We start from the raw sequence: 18,527 nt of genomic DNA, 5'->3' as shown, positions 1-18,527 counted from the left end.
AGGCTGAACAGTTGCCATACCAGGCAATGATGCAACCATGGTGCAGCTGTAGAACTTCAACCAAACTTAAATATTGCCGGTCTTATCTTTGCTACAGCTCATATTCTATTAAATACAAATTAAAGTTAGATTACTCAAACTGGGCAAATATTGTTGCATGTATAGCTTATTTTACAATGGACGCTTCCGAGGCAAAAACAGCAATACAGACCCATACAGCCTGCTCTTAACCACAGCACTAATGTTGCATATTAATATTTACCCTTAAAATAGCAAGCGCCGTTCTTCCAATTTAATACACATTACTGTAACCCCATTAAAACATACATTTCCATTAATGAACGATTAAACTAAAACTGGATTCACTTAACTATAAAGCCAGCATAAGCTACATAACACATTACTTAATAATCACAGAACAAAGTTATTTTTTTTTATTTTATTGTTATGAACAAGGCCAATGGTGATCCTTTACTTCCCGGGGAGGATGATCCCATCATACTGTAAAGAAGAGAACAATTAGCTTACAATGCTCAGAAAAGTAGTCACTTCAAATCAGGAGAATGGCAGACGTGTCAAAAATCCAGACAAAATACAAAATGTTCAATGAAGTACATAATCTTGAACCAATAGCCCTGCAACAGAAATGTTGAAGGGTCAACTGACAGTTCTCTTCCAATAGCGTTAGAGCAGGTATTGGCAATCTTAAAGGCAAATAGGCAGTGTGAATGCAGTTCTCATTCCTGCCAAATGGCAACACCTGCCTCAAAGCTTGTTTGACAGGCTATGCAGTTACAGCTCACCATTTATTGATTGCTAAAATTCTAATATTTCACCTATGTCAGTTAATGTGACAAAACAAGCAAGTATAGCATAAAGAATCATTGTACCATCTAAACTGCTTTAAAATATTTATGACACTAAAAATAATTATATTTTCAGCTGGTGTACAAAATGTCAATTGTGCATAAACTTAACAGGAAGCATAGAAATATTGTAAATAGAACACATCTACCACTTCAGACTTCCAATGAGAATGACAGATTTAAAATGTATGTGAATTTCGTCAGGTTGCCAAAGTGACATTGCAGCTTTAAAAGACAAGCATTACTGCTCCTAGGAATAGGGGACTGAAACTTACTGGTAAACTACGGGTTTCAGACACATGTCACATTCATCTTTCTGATGTACTTGTAATAAAAATCAACACCAGCCATTTGCTGGTACCATTTACCACCCTTAGAGAAACCAAAAAGAATCAGTCAGATCATAGCTCAAACAGCCTCACCTTCTGCTGGAACCAGCGCATGGCCTCCTCTTTGCGGATACGGTGCCTGAAACCGATGCGACCGGTTTTCTGCTTCTTGTCAGCGATGCTGAAGCCAGGTCTGCCAAGGACCTGACAGAATGAAAGGATAGAAAGAGGGTGGTTGAGATTAGAAGGCATGCAAAAAACTATTGTATACCAACAGCCATGTAAAGACAAGTTATTTAAAAAGCATTTGAAGCCACTCACGACATAGAAGTCCAGCCCATAGATACCGATGCTGGGGTCGTACTTGATTCCCAGATCAATGTGTTCCTGGATGCCAAAGCCGAAGTTCCCAGTGTCAGAGAAGTTGTTCTTCCTCAACTCGTACTCACGCACCTTTGGAAGGATGCCTTACACCGATTAGGAAGGGCAACATATTGCAACTACAAGCAATCTGACTAAATACATTCCTAACCATGTGGACAAAGTTCACACCCTAGATAAAGCACCATTGGTTGAAGTTGAACATGAGTGATACAATGCAAAATGTGTCATTTAGCAGACACTTCTCCAGAGCAAATTGGGTTTAAGGGTCTTGCTCAAGGGCACATTGACAAACCTCTCCTAGTCAGCTCTGGGATTCAAACCAGCTACCTTATGTTTACTGGCACAACGCCCTTAGCCGCTGGGCTACCTGAGGCCCTAAAAGTATGCATAATTCAATAACGCATGGAACAGCAGCCAATGTTATGAAGGCTACCACACTACACTAAGCCCCAACCAAAGGTGTCAGAAACATTCCCTTAATATTGAAAGCGCACCTTGAGTCCCTTCTCCAGAATCTCCTCAGCCTTAGCTCCACGTACGGTACAGTGAACAGCAATCTTTTCATTTCTGCGGATGCCGAAGGATCGCACAGTGTAGCGGGCTGAGGGGGACAGGTGAAAGAAATTGTAATCATAACACATTTCACTGACAAACAGAACGTGTCAGTCTGTTACCTAACAGTCAAACACCCTGCCACTGATTAAAAGCACAGAATCAAGACAGTTTACCTACCCTTGGAGAAGACAGGCGTCTGTCCTGTCAGCTGCTCAAGCACCTTAGCAGCACGGGTCAGTCGGTCACCACTCTCCCCAACACAGATGTTCATACAGAGCTTGCGGATGCGAAGCTCACGCATGGGGTTCTCCTTTTTCTCGCCCTGTTCCTGTTGAAATATACAGATATCATGAGGCTGGAAGGTTGACATTTACACACTGTAGCCAATAACGAAACTTCTGTTTGGATACATCAGCTGCCTGTTATGCAGGCTGGTTAAGTTAGCTGGCAGCCGAACTAGCAACATGTTGCTAACTACAGTTAACGTTAGTTAGCTAGCTAATAAATCCAGGTCAATAGACAACAGTCCATCTTTAAGCTGTTCCCAAAAAGCCATACGTGTTCACACCGACTTAAATCCCTTCAAAAACGTGATTCAGTGTGTATTTACCTTCCTCAGTGAACTACTAAAACCTCCCACACGGACATGCCCGTGCATATCCCCGACTGCTAATAGAAAGTTAGCTATTAAAATGTTGCGGAACCAAATGTCACAACTTCTTACAGAATATTTACAATATTTTCGCACGGTTCGCATACGGACGTTCCAGTTACCTATTTAGCGGTAACTAACAAAGCATTGAAAAAACGTATTCGGGGAGAGACCTCAACTACAACAGCTATGTCGCTAGCACTTACTGATGCTTCAATTAAATCAGTGGTCCATAACATCTTGGCCGTAATACAACGTCATTCCAATGCTGCACATGAATCTACTCATATCTGACTATAAAAACATTGAGATGTTGGCCATATCACGCTGATGATTGTGGATTTAAACTGTAAACCGAGAAATCTCGCCATTTTATGTGTAAACGCTGTACTTACCGCCATGTTTAATCACTAGAAGAGGACGAGACGTTTCCGGCGCAGCATATTTATAGGGAAGTGTTCGAATAAATGGGCCCTACGTAACATACTGAATTTGAAGGACGGTTCCATAAGCGCCCAAAGTCAATAATAAAGTACAGTAAAACTGTATCTATCAGTATTAAATTAGGCTTATATAATAATATTTAGATTCAAGAATTCAAAATCTTTATTAAAGAAAAAATATGGAAAATTGTAATGTAATCAGTTAGGACGTCCATCAGTTAGTCATCCATCTCAGTTATGTCATTACATTAGTTTTGATTTAAAGAATTGCCATCACCTTTCCTTCCATACAGATTTTGGAAGGTCCTGCCCTAATACAGACTTCAAAACAGACCAGCAACTCTGTTATGTCTCAGCCTCCAGTATTTATGCTGCAGTAGTTTATGTGTCGGGGGGCTAGGGTCAGTTTGTTATATCTGGAGTACTTCTCCTGTCCTATTCGGTGTCCTGTGTGATATTCGGTGTCCTGTGTGAATCTAAGTGTGCGTTCTCTAATTCTCTCCTTCTCTCTTTCTTTCTCTCTCTCGGAGGACCTGAGCCCTAGGACCATGCCCCAGGACTACCTGACATGATGACTCCTTGCTGTCCCCAGTCCACCTGGCCATGCTGCTGCTCCAGTTTCAACTGGCCTGGGCCCTAGGACCATGTCCCAGGACTACCTGACATGAGGACTCCTTGCTGTCCCCAGTCCACCTGGCCATGCTCCTGCTCCAGTTTCAACTGTTCTGCCTTACTATTATTCAACCATGCTGGTCATTTATGAACATTTGAACATCTTGGCCACGTTCTGTTATAATCTCCACCCGGCACAGCCAAAAGAGGACTGGCCACCCCACATATGCTCTCTCTAATTCTCTCTTTCTTTCTCTCTCTCGGAGGACCTGAGCCCTAGGACAGTGCCCCAGGACTACCTGACATGATGGCTCCTTGCTGTCCCCATTCCACCTGACTGCTGCTGCTCCAGTTTCAACTGTTCTGCCTTATTATTATTCGACCATGCTGGTCATTTATGAACATTTGAACATCTTGGTCATGTTCTGTTATAATCTCTACCCGGCACAGCCAGAAGAGGACTGGCCACCCCACATAGCCCGGTTCCTCTCTAGGTTTCTTCCTAGGTTTTGGCCTTTCTAGGGAGTTTTTCCTAGCCACCGTGCTTTTACACCTGCATTGTTTGCTGTTTGGGGTTTTAGGCTGGGTTTCTGTACAGCACTTTGAGATATCAGCTGATGTACGAAGGGCTATATAAATAAATTTGATTTGATTTGATTTGATTTATAGAAGGACTGCAACGCACAAGGATTTTATACATGCACGCACGCACGCATGCACACACTCACAAACACACACTATAATAAATCATATAGGAGCATACATGATGGACAAGTATTTAATTGATAAATAATATATTTTATTTAAAAGTTTGGGGTACATTGGGGTAGTGGACAGAAGTAGTAAACAATACATTGTATAGCTACTATATTCTTGGTCATTTGCATATATTTAGCATTTACATACAAATACAGAAATGTTACTTTTTTCATTGTGTTTATTATTAAGAGCAAAGACATCATTTAGAGATAAATAAAAATCTGTTTAAAAATGGCTTATCATTCTCTACATCTGCATAACATTTTAGCGCCCTCTGCTGTAGATTGGACTGTCTCTGCTACCTTCCTACCACTGATGGGCAGAGGTAACAAACAACACAGACCAAAGCCACAACCAAAGCTAAAATGTTGAACATTTTCACTAAAGCTTTTGTCTCAATAACTTTGGCTGGCTGAAAAATAGTAGACTGGATAACATGAGTCTGCTGTACAACAATGGATGGCTGGGACTGGGAGTTACTGGGGGAGTGTACTGCCAGTGGTGGGGCAGGAGCCGGGGGCATTAAAAGGGGAAGCCCCTGTCTCCTCTGCTCCTCCAGAGCCTCAGTCAGAAACACCAGAGCTTTGCGTGGGAAGGTCGGTGCGGCGAAGAGGTTGGAGCTGGGGACAAAGAAGTGGGGTAGCAGGCCACTCCTTGCGTGGCCCTCCAGGGCCCCTAGGAGGTGCATGAAGCAGGCAGGCAGATGATGCGGTGTCCACAGGGAGTCCTGGGCCCCGATGGAAAGAGTGTGTAGAAAGACTGTCTTCCCATGGTAGGAGCACAGAGCATCAAGCTCCTGAGGGTAGCGTTTCTTCAGTCCCTCGATCAGACACTTGAGGAGCTTAAAGCACTGCTTACTAAAGAAGAGGAGGAGAGAAAGAGAGGTATTGTTCATGATGTTGATGACTTCAGATAAAGGTATTTGTTCAATATTAGGGATAAATGAGTCACAGGTGCTGGTAAAGGCTGTAGTAGAGTGAATTCTGACCGGCAGCACTTGGTTGCAGAGCTCTCACAGCAGGTCCTCTTGTTCCCGTGAGTCTTGATTAGTTCCTTTTCTATGTGAGAAAAGGAAATCCTCCAACTCTCTGCAGCAGACAAGCAGCCACAAATAAAAGGGAATCATTTTCAATAAAAGGAAAAATAGCATTCACATTCACTGTATCAATCGTGACAAAATCTATCCACATACATCTATGGCTCTGGCACAAGAACAATGTAATGTTACACACACCTTTAGCTGCCTCACTGAGGTTACGCCCTGGCGGTTTCTTGGGCACAAAGAAGCAAGTTTGGTGGGTGAGAGAGCGCCGGGTCTTCTTCCCCAGCCAGTTGTTCACATCTGGGCCTGCGCGGGCAGCCAGAGGCCAGCTCTGTGAGGAGGGCACTTCCAAGGCGGGCACCACATCCACAGAAAGTAGTTCCTCTTTCCCATTATCCACCTCCAACAGGGAAAGGGTCACCGCTGGGGAGTTTGGACGCTTCCTCTTCACAACCCAACGCCAGCTATTTCCAGGCACTGCTGATCAAAGAACACACAAAAGCCTACAGGTATGTGCCACGTCATATTTAGACAAACAGTTTATATTACTAATATATATATAGGTGGCTGGAGATGTGGACACCGACCACTGACCTCTCAAGGACTCAAGGATTCATATTGACCCCTCAACAACATAGCATCCACAGATAAACCAGTCGGACAAGATACAGCATATAAACACACAGTATGGGTAGGTGAGCACTTGTATGACTGCATTTCCAAACAATCAGGTGAATATAGACCTGTTACCACACCTTTGTAGGTGCTGATGAACTTTCGGACCAGACGGTGCATTTCCCTTATGATCTTGCTGGCTGAGATGGTGAGCCCATCTTCCAATAGGAAAGACCGTATGTGGGCACGCGTCGGTCGGGATAGGGCGACTTCGTAGAACAGGCCGTGGTATTGGTCCAGCTCAGTCATTTTGAGGCGGGAAGGAGACTGGAGCTTCAGCATCATGTCAAACTCATTTGGGTTGTGTATCTGTTGGCACACAATGGTAAAAGGTACTATGCATTATTTACATGCTATTTTTTTTTCGTTCACAGGATTCTAATAACAGTGAAGTATACTCACTGAATGCTAAAGGCAGGTTTGACCCAGATTTGTAAATCCAGAAGACTTACAAACAGCAACACTTAGCATTCAACACAAGAAGAACAATGACCTCCATGTTTGCATGTCATGTTTCCTATTATGTACAGTATGTCAGAGATAAGCTTCAGTATTGACTCATAGATACTGCCTAATCAGTCGCTCAATGTTCATCCATGTTTATCAAAACACACCTTTAGTGAAAATGTGGATCATTTGCTGCCGGTAATTATTTTGTGTTCATGGGTTTTAATTGAGCCGCCAGCCAGAGACAATTCCCGTCTCATGGTGTGAGTTATCTTAACCATCTCGTAATATGAACCACTGTTGAGCACAGAGGCTGACTGGAAGTAGGGCTGCTCATCACTGTTCTTGAGGAAGACCAGCAGGCTGTCCCGGAGATGGTTGACCAAGTCCACGGCCCACTGGCGGTCACTCTGGCGGAGCTTGAGGTTCTGTGACCGAAGCCTGATCCAGCGGGCCAGCTCTGGGGTGATAGGGGCCAGCTCGTACCCTGGTGTGGGGTTCTGGGCTGTGGACAGATCAAAGTATTGGCAGGACTGTCTCAGATGAGCATATTTCCTGACAACAAACCATGGGTGACCAAAGAATTGAAAGTGGTGCTTAATAAGAAGAAACAAGTGGACAAGAGGCATAGAGAGTGAACAAAGAGATTTTAAAAAAGGTGAGATGCCAGTACAAGAATAAGGTGCAACAGATAATATTACAGGGAGACTCTCGGGTCGGCCTGGTTGAGCATTCAGAATATGGCAAACGCCCTGCCTATTTGTTTGTAAAATATCCTTTGGGATTTATTTGACATTTTTAGATGTTGTATGTTTTATGACTGCTGCAAGATGAATTGCCTCTGAGGACATTAAAGTTTTCTGAATGAGTGGTGCAATTTTCACCCCATTTTACAGGATTATGCACACATGAACTTCATCTCCAAAACAAATCTTTTTTTGTACTTTGTACCCCCTTTTCAACCCAATTGGTAGTTACAGTCTTGTCCAATTGCTGCAAGTCCCGTACGAACTCGGGAGAGTTGAAGGTCGAGAGCCATGCGACCCTGCCAAGCCGGTGCTCACAGAGGAAGGAAACACTGTACAACTGGCAACCGAAGTCAGCGTGCATGCACTTGGCCCACCACAAGGAGTTGCAAGAGCAACTTGACAAGGACATCCCAGCCGGCCAAACCCCCCCTAACGCAAACGACACTGGGCCAATTGTGCGCTGCCTCATGGGTGTCCTGCCTCCAAAACATTGCAGATGCAAAAAGTCACTCAACTCAGAATATGGATTATGGCAAGATGAATGAATGTAACATGTTACTGATTGATTGTCTTAGCATCTTTGACATACAATGATACCCACATCAGATGAGGACAATCAACAATACCATTGAAGCGAGCAGGTTGACCGTGCTATTACCTGTCAGGTGTGGTCTCTGCCTAGGGAGGGGTGAGTTGTGTGTGGCTGGGGTACTGGAGTTTCCATCAGTCTCCTGACCCAACGATGCCCCAGTCTGAGAGTCCTCTATGGGGCTACCTCCATCTCCATCTTGTCTGTCCAGATACTCACCCTCCTCTGCCTCTCTGCCCAGGCTTGGTTGGAGGTCGACGGGGGTGGACGAGGTCCTGGCGTGGGCCCATGATTGAGGAATTGTCTGGGGCTCTCTAGGAGGTGTGGATGGAACTGAGGTCTGTCTCCTGGAGGATGACCTCCTCTGAGGTGTGGTTCTGTTCATCTTTCTACTGTGATCAACACACGCACACAAACACATCAATCGATTCAGAGAAAGGAGAATGACATAAATGGAATTTGAATATCCTCTTCCTTTTAGGTTGAAAGTATATGGGACGGGACCGCGCAATAACAAAAACAACCTTGCTCAGTCTTTAGTGGGTGCATAGTAACGTAGTATCAGAGATGTTACTAAGTTCTATGTCATTTTAAGCACGGTACATACAATGTACAATGACTGAAATGCTGAGGCCCTGCCCAGAGGAATGAATGTAATTGTGATTTCCTAGACCTTACCTAAACCAGGCTACATGTTACTCTCGACAACTTCGCTTGCAACCATTTCCTCATAATCCCAGACTGATTGTTAGAGAATCATTCAACCATTGTGACATTTTACAGGGGTTGTTAAGACTTACCTATTGCCCAGTCGTTGACAAAAATTGCAGCTTGCTAGGGGGACATTGAAACGTCTCCATTGCTCATCTCTGTGTCAGCTGAAGTATTTCTGGTTCCGGACACTATTCCCTTTCTATTTCCAAACTGTGATGTCACATATCACTCAAAGATAATAGATCGTTTCTCCCTCTGTCTCTGTAGCAGTGGATCATGGATTGCACAACTGAATTCTAGGTGCGGTGTTGCTCGGGACACATTAAGGAAGAGGTTTCACTCATGTGACGCCATTCCATAAAGATTTGTTATGCTCTACCTGGCTTGTGAAGGCTTTTGTATATAAAAACCACGCAATTAGTTTCTCCTTCTGTCAGAACCCCTTACCTTGACAGTAGCCAACATTTAGCGGGGTACAATTTCCCCTATTGAGAAATCACTCTTCTCTGAAAATAGGAATCAACAGTACTGACATTTCTCACGTACATTTCTGATGTAACTCAAAGGAGAGAATGCTTCAAATGGAGGCAGTGAATGATATCTAAGTTGTTATTATTTTGTTTGTAGCCAATATTGTAAACCAATGGAGTGTATTCAGCAAATCAATCCAAAATTTGACAATTAGCTCAATGTTTCACAGCAACAGAAACCAGACTTTATTTGAATATTCTAACACAACATATTATTTCATGGTAGATAGCAGTATGGATCCAACAGTAACTGATTCAGCGTTTTGGCTTTATGAGAATCAAGAAAACAGCAGCGTTTTGGCGGTTCATGTTCATGGTTTTTTATTTTATCATAATTTTCCCTAAAGCATTATTCTTCGAACATTTGCTTTCCTTTCCTGCGAAAATTTTTGCGATGGGTTTTTATTAGCATTAGCCAGTCCTTGAGTAGAGAGCTCAGGTTCTGAGACACTGCAGGATGGGATGCCGGTGACATGCTTTGTTGTTGCTGGATGTCTGGAGCAGGAATTCATTTAGCTTTGGCAGCCTTAACGGCGGACTTGGTCACCTTGCCAGTGCTGGCAGCCTTCTTGTCGACGGCCTTGATGACACCAACAGCCACGGTCTGCCTCATGTCACGCACGGCAAAACGACCTGCAACGATGCAGCAACAAAGAGATATGGTTACTGGAATGGAGTGTCAGAATATTCCAGAAGTCATTGTAGTTCCTAAAGAGTTTTTGTAAGTGACGTTGTAAGGTATTGAGGCGAGTAAGATCTCTTCACCTTCCTACAAGCAATCAACAGTAAATGTATGGCGAGTTCTTTCAACACCAAACGGCTACATTACCCAGATGGGTCCTATACAGTGATGATAACAACCCCCCCCCCCCACATCACATTCAGTTTTTCAATAGCACTGCATCAATAAGACCCATAATCGTCATCATAAGGAATTGGTGTGTGACTCACCGAGGGGAGGGTAGGCGGCGAAGCTCTCCACACACATGGGCTTTCCTGGCACCATGACGATGATGGCGGCGTCTCCAGACTTCAGGGCCTTGGGGTTGTCCTCAAGCTTCTTGCCGGAACGACGGTCGATCTTCTCCTTGAGCTCGCTGAACTTGCAGGCGATGTGAGCGGTATGGCAATCCAGCACAGGGGCATAGCCCTGGGAGATGGTGCCCGGGTGGTTCAGGATGATGACCTGAGGATTGGGGTAAAGGTTGGGTAAGGATGGGATAGAATCTAGAACTACATTGACAGGGGGTTGGAATGTGGGTAAACTGAATTTAGAAAAACGTTTAATGAAAGTGCAAATGTTTGGCCAGAAACGAGACATGAAGGAAAGTAGACTTGGAAATATTTAAAATCCGTCCCATCTCTCACCTGAGCGGTGAAGTTGCCGGCCTCCATTGGAGGGTCGTTCTTGCTGTCTCCAGCCACGTTGCCACGACGGATATCCTTGACGGACACGTTCTTGACGTTGAATCCGACGTTGTCACCGGGGAGAGCCGCTTCCAGGGTCTCGTGGTGCATCTCCACAGACTTGACTTCAGTGGTGACGTTAGCGGGGGCGAAGGTGACAATCATACCGGCCTTCAGGGTTCCAGTCTCCACACGGCCCACGGGCACTGTTCCAATACCTAAAGGGAAACAAGTATTTACCCACAAGAGCCAAACCTCGTCATGTCTAAAGGAAATAACCAGTATATTGAAACATATTGATCTATAACTGGTTCTTACCTCCAATTTTGTAGACGTCCTGCAGGGGCAGACGGAGAGGCTTGTTGGTGGGGCGGGAGGGGGGCAGGATAGAGTCCAGAGCCTCCAGAAGGGTCACACCATTAGCGCCACCCTCCTTACGCTCAACCTTCCATCCCTTGAACCAGCCCATCTGCAATGGGAAACAGAAGAAACAATGTTACTGTTCTTGTGTGGATCAAAATTCAGATGAGGCTTGCTGACCTGTCAGTGCTTTACCTTCTATAATGTTCCAGCCCTAATCACTTAGGCATATGACCACCTAAAACTACACTGCAGCGGAGGAGTGGACTGTGGGGATAAACTACTCACGTTAGGGCTGGCTTCCAGCATGTTGTCCCCATGCCATCCAGAGATGGGCACAAAGGCGACGGTGGCAGGGTTATAGCCGATCTTCTTGATGTAGGTGCTGACCTCCTTCTGGATCTCCTCAAAACGCTTCTGGCTGTAAGGGGGCTCTGTGGAGTCCATCTTGTTGACGCCAACGATGAGCTGCTTCACTCCCAGAGTGTAGGCCAGGAGAGCGTGCTCACGAGTCTGCCCGTTCTTTGAGATACCGGCCTCAAACTCACCAACACCACCAGCAACGACCAGCACAGCGCAATCAGCCTGAGACAAAGACATGACACACTTCAAACGACATGGTAAAATGCCACTACTGATCATTTCATAATTAGGAAACAGGAAACCAGCAATGGTTATTAAAGCTTTTCTTTACCTGAGAGGTACCAGTGATCATGTTCTTGATGAAGTCTCTGTGTCCGGGGGCATCTATGATTGTGACGTAGTACTTGGCGGTCTCAAACTTCCACAGGGAAATGTCGATGGTGATACCACGCTCTCGCTCAGCCTTCAGCTTGTCCAGCACCCAGGCATACTTGAAAGAGCCTTTGCCCATCTACACAAGCAGAGAATTGAGTTTGCGTTTATTTCACCTAAGTCTATTGCCTACACGGTTGTAATATTTTTTAGATCATATCTACCCAATTATGCCTACTACAAATGCATATAATTTTTTGGCAGTTTTGTCATTTAAATCCATAACACAAAATGACTGCCAAATCAGATAAGATTATTCTGCTAGTTGAGCAAGTTTTTTCCCAGCAATTTGCTGATGCCCAAATACGTTTGACCACCATATCATTTGCATATCTTCATTTTGAGTTCTTATTCCTTGACTAAACAAGTTGCAGTTCAATGACTCAATTAAACAATTTTTAGAAGGCATTTTTGCATTTAGTTACCGCAGAATGACTGGCCACAACTGACAGCGATACACACTTTCGTACAGTAGGTGTCGCTTGTGTCAAAGCAATCTTTCCAATGATTTTCAGCTGTAACCACGCCCGTTATGTCGCTATTCATAGCTGCAGACAAACAAAAAAAAAAAAATAAGAGAAATGTCAGGGCGCCCAAACCTACCTCAGCAGCCTCCTTCTCGAACTTCTCAATGGTTCTCTTGTCAATGCCTCCGCATTTGTAGATAAGATGGCCGGTGGTGGTTGACTTCCCGGAGTCGACATGGCCAATGACCACGATGTTGATGTGGATCTTTTCCTTTCCCATGATTTACTGATTGAAAGGAAACTGACGTAACTACCGATGCACAAATACATTTACACAAAATACGCATGCAAATAACATGGTAGCAGGAGATGCAATGTTGATGCCTTTGACGCCCAGCGGCACCACTGACTCATGCACCATGTGCTATCCGCAAATCGTCCTCCATGTTAAATCGGGGGACTAGCGAGCCGGCCATGTTGGGTCGTCACTAGTTACCACAGCCAAAGTCATACACCCCGCCTAGTTGTGGAGTTGGTCCACACGTCGAACCCATTAGTTAACCTTTTAGTTCAGGCGAATAGTTCGCTGGTAGCTAGTTAACCACTGAACATGATGCGGTCAACTATGTTGGACCGAGCAGATGACTCATGACCATTTATGAATCCAAATGAGCGAGCAGATAGAAACACCCATCTCTAGTACAATTAGACCGGTCCTTAATCATGCTCGTGAAGATGAGATACTTGTTAGGCTAGCACGACTCATGACCATCCCATTATCACAATTTTAAGCGAACAGTGTTAAGAGTAGCTTAGCCACAAGCCATTAACGACCAGTATATCCTGAAATAAGCATTCTGTTACACTAACCTGCGATAGGTTTACCGTTATCCCTGCTTTAGACCGGAGAAAAAGGGAAGAATTTGATCTCACATTTCTTTTTATACCGGTGCTGTGAGGGGCGGGAGAACAGCAAATGCTAAAGCACTGCGGTCATCAATAAAATAGGGTGCTATTGGTTGCACCAGTGTAACCCACCAAGGTGATTGGACTGCAAAAACCCAGCACTGGGCACAGCCCTGCAGCTGTCAGGGATAGGATGTGTCAAAACAGCTGCAAAGACCAGTTACATACAGCATTGCACTTGTCCTACCCTATGGAGCAGCTCCTACTGAACACGAAGCACACGAAGGACAAAGGAAAACGACAGCAGGATTTTTGGTCAAGACATTTAAAGACCTTTATTAGTTATCAGCAGTTTCCTTCCAATTTAATAGTAGAATCATAACAGGTTCCGTTCAACCATTTACACAATTTAACTGAAAGAGGCACCGCCTGAAATGAAGAATCCACAAGTGTCTCCACGTTGGGTTCCTTTCCTGCGGAAACTTTTACGATGAGTTTTAATCAGCATTAACCAGTCCTTAAGTATAGAGCTTAGGTTTTGAGACGCCGCAGGAGTTAGGGCAGCAGACCCCGCTACCTGAGGGACGTCCTGTGGGAGGGGAATTCACTTTTTACCGGCCTTAACGGCAGACTTTGTGACCTTGCCGCTAGAGGCGGCCTTCTTGTCAACAGCCTTGATGACACCGACAGCGACTGTCTGTCTCATGTCACGCACAGCAAAACGACCTGCAGGAGATTGAAAAGGCAGCGTTACTATTTTGCCAGAAGCATAGAGGACCTTAAGGATTATCAATGTTTTGGTGATGAGAGCATGTGGATAACTTACCAAGAGGGGGGTATTCCTGGAAACTCTCCACACACATGGGCTTGCCGGGGATCATGTCAACGATAGCAGCATCTCCAGACTTCAGGAACTTGGGGGCATCTTCAAGCTTCTTGCCAGACCGACGGTCGATCTTCTCCTTGAGCTCACTGAACTTGCAGGCGATGTGAGCGGTATGGCAATCCAGCACAGGGGCATAGCCCTGGGAGATCTGGCCAGGGTGGTTCAGGATGATTACCTGGAAAAACAAGGCGTGGTCAATTAGCACAAGAACAATTGTTGGGAAGTAACCTGCCCCGCCCAACTACAAACAGTATGCCTACTTGAGCGGTGAAAGTGCCAGCCTCCATTGGAGGGTCATTCTTGCTGTCCCCAGCTACGTTGCCACGACGGATATCCTTGACGGACACGTTCTTGACGTTGAATCCGACATTGTCACCGGGCATAGCCGATTCCAGGGTCTCGTGGTGCATCTCCACAGACTTTACTTCAGTGGTGACGTTAGCGGGGGCGAAGGTGACGATCATACCGGCCTTCAGGGTGCCTGTCTCCACACGGCCCACAGGTACAGTTCCAATACCTGAGGAAACCAGGGGAGTAGATTAACCAACAAGCGGAACCAAACCTTTGCGGGTCAGTCACTTTCATGAAGTTTAACAGATTCTTACCTCCGATTTTGTAAACATCCTGGAGGGGCAGACGAAGGGGCTTGTCTGTGGGGCGGGATGGGGGCAGGATGCTGTCCAGGGCCTCCAGCAGAGTCACACCATTGGCGTTACCATCCTTACGCTCGACCTTCCATCCCTTGAACCAGCCCATCTGGAATAAGAGAAAAGCATTTAGAAACAGTAATATGTATGCAAATGACAGGCAACTATTTCACAGTAGTGTACTGTTGGGATGGACTACTCACGTTGGCGCTGGCCTCCAGCATGTTGTCCCCATGCCATCCAGAGATGGGCACAAAGGCGACGGTGGCAGGGTTATAGCCGATCTTCTTGATGTAGGTGCTGACCTCCTTCTGGATCTCCTCAAAACGCTTCTGGCTGTAAGGGGGCTCTGTGGAGTCCATCTTGTTGACGCCAACGATGAGCTGCTTCACTCCCAGAGTGAAAGCAAGGAGAGCGTGCTCACGAGTCTGCCCGTTCTTTGAGATACCGGCCTCAAACTCACCAACACCACCAGCAACGACCAGCACAGCGCAATCAGCCTGGGGGGGGGGGTTAAGGTTGGTCAGCCCACCACCTTAAACTAATAGGCTGTAGATTAACAGTACAGCCCAATTGCAGTGGGCCCCACTTACCTGAGATGTACCGGTGATCATGTTCTTGATGAAGTCTCTGTGCCCAGGGGCATCAATGATTGTGACGTAGTACTTGCCGGTCTCGAACTTCCACAGGGAAATGTCGATGGTGATACCACGCTCTCGCTCAGCCTTCAGCTTGTCCAGCACCCAGGCATACTTGAAAGAGCCCTTACCCATCTAAAAAATGGAAAGTTAAAATAATTCTTACATTAAATCACATCATGTGACCAAGCTACATGTTAAATTGCATTGTGAGCAAGTACAACATTCAGGGTCAAGCCTAGAATGTTATGGGATACTAAGCCAATAATTAAAAAACAATAACTAAAATAAACAGATTGTTCAGTCTACTTTCAGAAACGTAATTTATGCATTTTATGAAGTGGAAATAGAGGCTGTGAACTAGAGATGGGACAACTTCTTAGAGTTGGCTTTTCGTAGCCGGTGTTCAGTAAGTTATTAGCTACAAATATATATACACACACACACACATGTTGTACCCTTCTAGCCACGAAGGCCTCAGCCACCATTACACAAAGTGCATCGTCATCACCCGGACGCTCGGCCCGCGCGCAAGCGCCACCCCACATGCGCGTACTCGTTACACACCCTACCGGCTTCGCTGTTCAAAGACCATGCTGGCGTCGCCATTTAATCCAAAGTATTGTAACCAACGAGTTTAGGAAATGCTTACCTCAGCAGCCTCCTTCTCGAACTTCTCAATGGTTCTCTTGTCAATGCCTCCGCATTTGTAGATAAGATGGCCGGTGGTGGTGGACTTCCCGGAGTCGACATGGCCAATGACCACGATGTTGATGTGGATCTTTTCCTTTCCCATGGTCGCTTACTTAAGTTTCTGAAATAAAATGAGAAACCATTTAGCTAAGCCACATTGCCTCTTGGAATATGGCTGCAAATAAAACGCAGGTCACTAACAATCTTTTGTCGATGGTCCAAAAATATAATACATATCCCATTAAGAAAAAACCCCATAATTTTTTTTTTTTTTTTTTAAACCCATAAAAAAAATGTTTTAAAAAAGTCACCACTCGACAATGTTAACTCATCCGATGCGATTTGACAAAGGGTGAATGAGCCATGACCACGTAGGCCTTAGTCCGCCATGGGCCAAACGAGACACGTGTTACTTCTGAGCCACGTCGTGTTAAGTTACAGAAAGATTTCCAAATATCCGAGAGGAATTTAGCTATCACAACTCGACAACTGTCGCCTGGGCTACCGTGCAATTCACTTTAATGGAAGACAGACATTCCATTTAGCTACTCAAGCCACACAGACCACTGCTTTAGTATCCTTTGTTCTCCCCCCCAGTTTCCCCTCCCCCAACCGAAAAAGTGAAATTTTCTGACAAACTAAAAACTTCAGTAAAGACAACATTATGGCCATTTGTATAAAGTAACTAATCACAGCATCCTTGACGTTACACCATCAAATCCACAGGTTAATTGAAACGACAGACAGAAGGCTAACAAATGTATTCGCTATAGTACATTTTCGCAATACGGTTAGCTATGAAGAAAAAAAATGTAAAAACATAACCACTTGTAAATTCAAGAACAGATTAGGCCCATTTTTTAAACTACTTGATGATAAACGCGCTTACCGGTGTCACTACGAAATCACACTGCTACTACCACTGCTGTTGCCCTTAACCAGGTAACAGAAAGAGAAAGAATGATGGTTGAGTTGGAGTTTTATACACGGGGAGGTGGCCAGATTGGGTTGCACCCCCGCTTTCTTTCCCCTCCCTATTCGAATCCGCAAATCACACACAATTCAGCGAAAAACTGGTCAAGGATAGAGGGAATACAGGTTATTTCAAGTTTACATCAAAAGTTGATTTTCTGTCTTCTTTTTAGCTCTTCGCTAACCCCTTTCCGAACCTTTACCTAAATTCTCAGAATTGACCACGTTAATTCTCATAACCTGCTGCGTAAATTCTCATAACCTTCAACAAAAGTAATTTCTGATCATACATAAACTGTCTCCCTTCTAGCCGAAACCAGAAAAACGATCCTTGTCTTAATATGTCATGATTTAAAATCTTTTCAATTTTGAAAGTAATCCTTTCTGATTCAATCAAATAATCTAAAAAGAACATAGCTTGGTAATTGATACATTGATTAAATAACCCCAAGTGGTCAAGACTTGCTTATCATTGGACCTCAAATATTTTGATTTTCTGGATGTCTGCTTCTTCTTGAAAATCTATCATATTCAATGATGATGCTGGAGGTTTGAGAACATTGATGATTCCCATAAGGGGCTACTTGATACATTGCTGCATTACCATCCTAATTGTCAGCCTCACTCTGGCTTTTCTTCTACAACGAAACAAAAATTGTCAATACAAACCATTCTACTTCACCTAAAATGTTTCGAATTTTATAATTATTTGTATACAATCTAATATGTTGTCTCTGTCTTTTTCCCTATAACACTGTTCAAACACACTCTTTATTGGCATTAGAAAAACATGAACAATAAACCAGAGATTCATTCAATAACTCAATTGACAGAGTTAAACTGTAATCTGAAAATAAATCTCCCCACTGTATGTTGAATGTGATTAGTTATCTCAACAAACCAATCCCCACTCTGTCTCATAAACCTGAGTGAGATGATCAAAGCCTGTTTTCTAGAAAGGAAAATCTATTATTTCATACATTTTTTTCAACATTAGTACATAGTGTTTACACAATTGTCATATCAAATTTATATGATACATTTTTCCTCTGTGGACCATAAACTGTCAATGAAGAGAATCACATTTCTTGGATTATTGCCTCAGGAGCAGGCTACACTAGACAGAAAATAAATGCCCTTGAGTTTCTCATTATCACCATCCACCTGTATTGACTCTCGATGACCCAATCAGCATAACAAATCCAGAGATGTTCGCTCAAACAGTGCACTGAAAAGGGAGAGCCAGGCTCATTGTTTCAATGGCCTGGGGGGCACCTCCACCACATCTCACACACATTCAGATTCTAAAGACGTTCAGACAAGGCCAAGATGAGTGACCACAGTGATCAATGAGTGTGAGGGAGTCCTGCTAGATTCTCCACTCACATTCGCAGAGTATAATGCTAACAC

At 44.4% G+C, this 18,527-nt stretch overlaps 4 protein-coding genes across 7 annotated transcripts; all 4 read right to left on the bottom strand.

Annotated features, from left to right (window-relative positions):
- Positions 1–424: 424 nt before the first annotated feature.
- LOC118399250 (60S ribosomal protein L11) lies at positions 425–3,260 on the bottom strand. 2 transcript variants are annotated; one of them, XM_035795179.2, is made up of 6 exons: positions 3,182–3,260; positions 2,312–2,462; positions 2,074–2,180; positions 1,517–1,648; positions 1,289–1,399; positions 425–501 (listed from the first exon to the last, which is right to left on the bottom strand). In XM_035795179.2, exons 1-6 carry the CDS (start codon positions 3,185–3,187, stop codon positions 472–474), a joined length of 537 nt encoding a protein of 178 aa, XP_035651072.1. In that variant the 5' UTR covers positions 3,188–3,260; the 3' UTR covers positions 425–471. The 2 variants fall into 2 exon arrangements, with proteins under 2 accessions (XP_035651072.1, XP_035651071.1); XM_035795178.1 differs by lacking the exon at positions 3,182–3,260 and adding an exon at positions 2,745–2,807.
- Positions 3,261–4,605: 1,345 nt separating this feature from the next.
- On the bottom strand, positions 4,606–9,049 carry LOC118399243 (cyclic GMP-AMP synthase-like). Of its 3 annotated transcripts, XM_035795166.2 has the most exons (7): positions 8,903–9,049; positions 8,172–8,494; positions 6,932–7,269; positions 6,398–6,626; positions 5,835–6,122; positions 5,589–5,688; positions 4,606–5,457 (listed from the first exon to the last, which is right to left on the bottom strand). In XM_035795166.2, exons 4-7 carry the CDS (start codon positions 6,600–6,602, stop codon positions 4,899–4,901), a joined length of 1,152 nt encoding a protein of 383 aa, XP_035651059.1. In that variant the 5' UTR covers positions 6,603–6,626; positions 6,932–7,269; positions 8,172–8,494; positions 8,903–9,049; the 3' UTR covers positions 4,606–4,898. The 3 variants fall into 3 exon arrangements, with proteins under 3 accessions (XP_035651059.1, XP_052327900.1, XP_035651060.1); XM_052471940.1 differs by having other exon boundaries at positions 6,932–8,494; XM_035795167.2 differs by having other exon boundaries at positions 5,835–6,119; positions 6,932–8,494.
- Positions 9,050–9,502: 453 nt separating this feature from the next.
- Positions 9,503–13,411, bottom strand: LOC118399241 (elongation factor 1-alpha). The gene is made up of 8 exons (XM_035795162.2): positions 13,246–13,411; positions 12,512–12,661; positions 11,808–11,987; positions 11,402–11,698; positions 11,072–11,222; positions 10,715–10,971; positions 10,298–10,532; positions 9,503–9,979 (listed from the first exon to the last, which is right to left on the bottom strand). Exons 2-8 carry the CDS (start codon positions 12,653–12,655, stop codon positions 9,855–9,857), a joined length of 1,389 nt encoding a protein of 462 aa, XP_035651055.1. The 5' UTR covers positions 12,656–12,661; positions 13,246–13,411; the 3' UTR covers positions 9,503–9,854.
- Positions 13,412–13,590: 179 nt separating this feature from the next.
- LOC118399242 (elongation factor 1-alpha, oocyte form) lies at positions 13,591–17,177 on the bottom strand. The gene is made up of 8 exons (XM_035795163.2): positions 17,035–17,177; positions 16,105–16,266; positions 15,408–15,587; positions 15,018–15,314; positions 14,773–14,923; positions 14,428–14,684; positions 14,108–14,342; positions 13,591–14,007 (listed from the first exon to the last, which is right to left on the bottom strand). The coding sequence occupies exons 2-8, from the start codon at positions 16,246–16,248 to the stop codon at positions 13,886–13,888; spliced, it is 1,386 nt and encodes a 461-aa protein (XP_035651056.1). The 5' UTR covers positions 16,249–16,266; positions 17,035–17,177; the 3' UTR covers positions 13,591–13,885.
- Positions 17,178–18,527: the final 1,350 nt, after the last annotated feature.

Source organism: Oncorhynchus keta, chromosome 20 (assembly GCF_023373465.1).
Source record: "Oncorhynchus keta strain PuntledgeMale-10-30-2019 chromosome 20, Oket_V2, whole genome shotgun sequence".
NCBI classification, from domain to species: domain Eukaryota; kingdom Metazoa; phylum Chordata; class Actinopteri; order Salmoniformes; family Salmonidae; genus Oncorhynchus; species Oncorhynchus keta.
Note: the sequence above shows the minus strand (reverse complement) of the source record. Positions and strands in the feature narration are given on the sequence as shown.

Bases quoted from the DNA above. Each gene is read 5' to 3' on its own strand.
- LOC118399250 (XM_035795178.1), bottom strand. From the start codon at position 2,792: ATGCACGGGCATGTCCGTGTGGGAGGTTTTAGTAGTTCACTGAGGAAG. The intron at 2,181-2,311 runs GTAGGTAAACTG...TGTCCCCCTCAG, and splicing joins GACGCCTGTCTTCTCCAAGG to CCCGCTACACTGTGCGATCC. The intron at 1,400-1,516 runs GTGAGTGGCTTC...TCATTCTGTCAG, and splicing joins ATGGGCTGGACTTCTATGTC to GTCCTTGGCAGACCTGGCTT.
- LOC118399243 (XM_052471940.1), bottom strand. From the start codon at position 6,602: ATGATGCTGAAGCTCCAGTCTCCTTCCCGCCTCAAAATGACTGAGCTG. The intron at 6,123-6,397 runs GTGTGGTAACAG...TTCTTTGATCAG, and splicing joins GTTCATCAGCACCTACAAAG to CAGTGCCTGGAAATAGCTGG. The intron at 5,458-5,588 runs GTCAGAATTCAC...CCTCTTCTTTAG, and splicing joins TCTGCAACCAAGTGCTGCCG to TAAGCAGTGCTTTAAGCTCC.
- LOC118399241 (XM_035795162.2), bottom strand. From the start codon at position 12,655: ATGGGAAAGGAAAAGATCCACATCAACATCGTGGTCATTGGCCATGTC. The intron at 10,972-11,071 runs GTAAGAACCAGT...GTTTCCCTTTAG, and splicing joins GGACGTCTACAAAATTGGAG to GTATTGGAACAGTGCCCGTG. The intron at 10,533-10,714 runs GTGAGAGATGGG...CCCAATCCTCAG, and splicing joins CCGGCAACTTCACCGCTCAG to GTCATCATCCTGAACCACCC.
- LOC118399242 (XM_035795163.2), bottom strand. From the start codon at position 16,248: ATGGGAAAGGAAAAGATCCACATCAACATCGTGGTCATTGGCCATGTC. The intron at 15,588-16,104 runs GTAAGCATTTCC...TCCATTTTTTAG, and splicing joins TCGAGAAGGAGGCTGCTGAG to ATGGGTAAGGGCTCTTTCAA. The intron at 14,685-14,772 runs GTAAGAATCTGT...TGGTTTCCTCAG, and splicing joins GGATGTTTACAAAATCGGAG to GTATTGGAACTGTACCTGTG.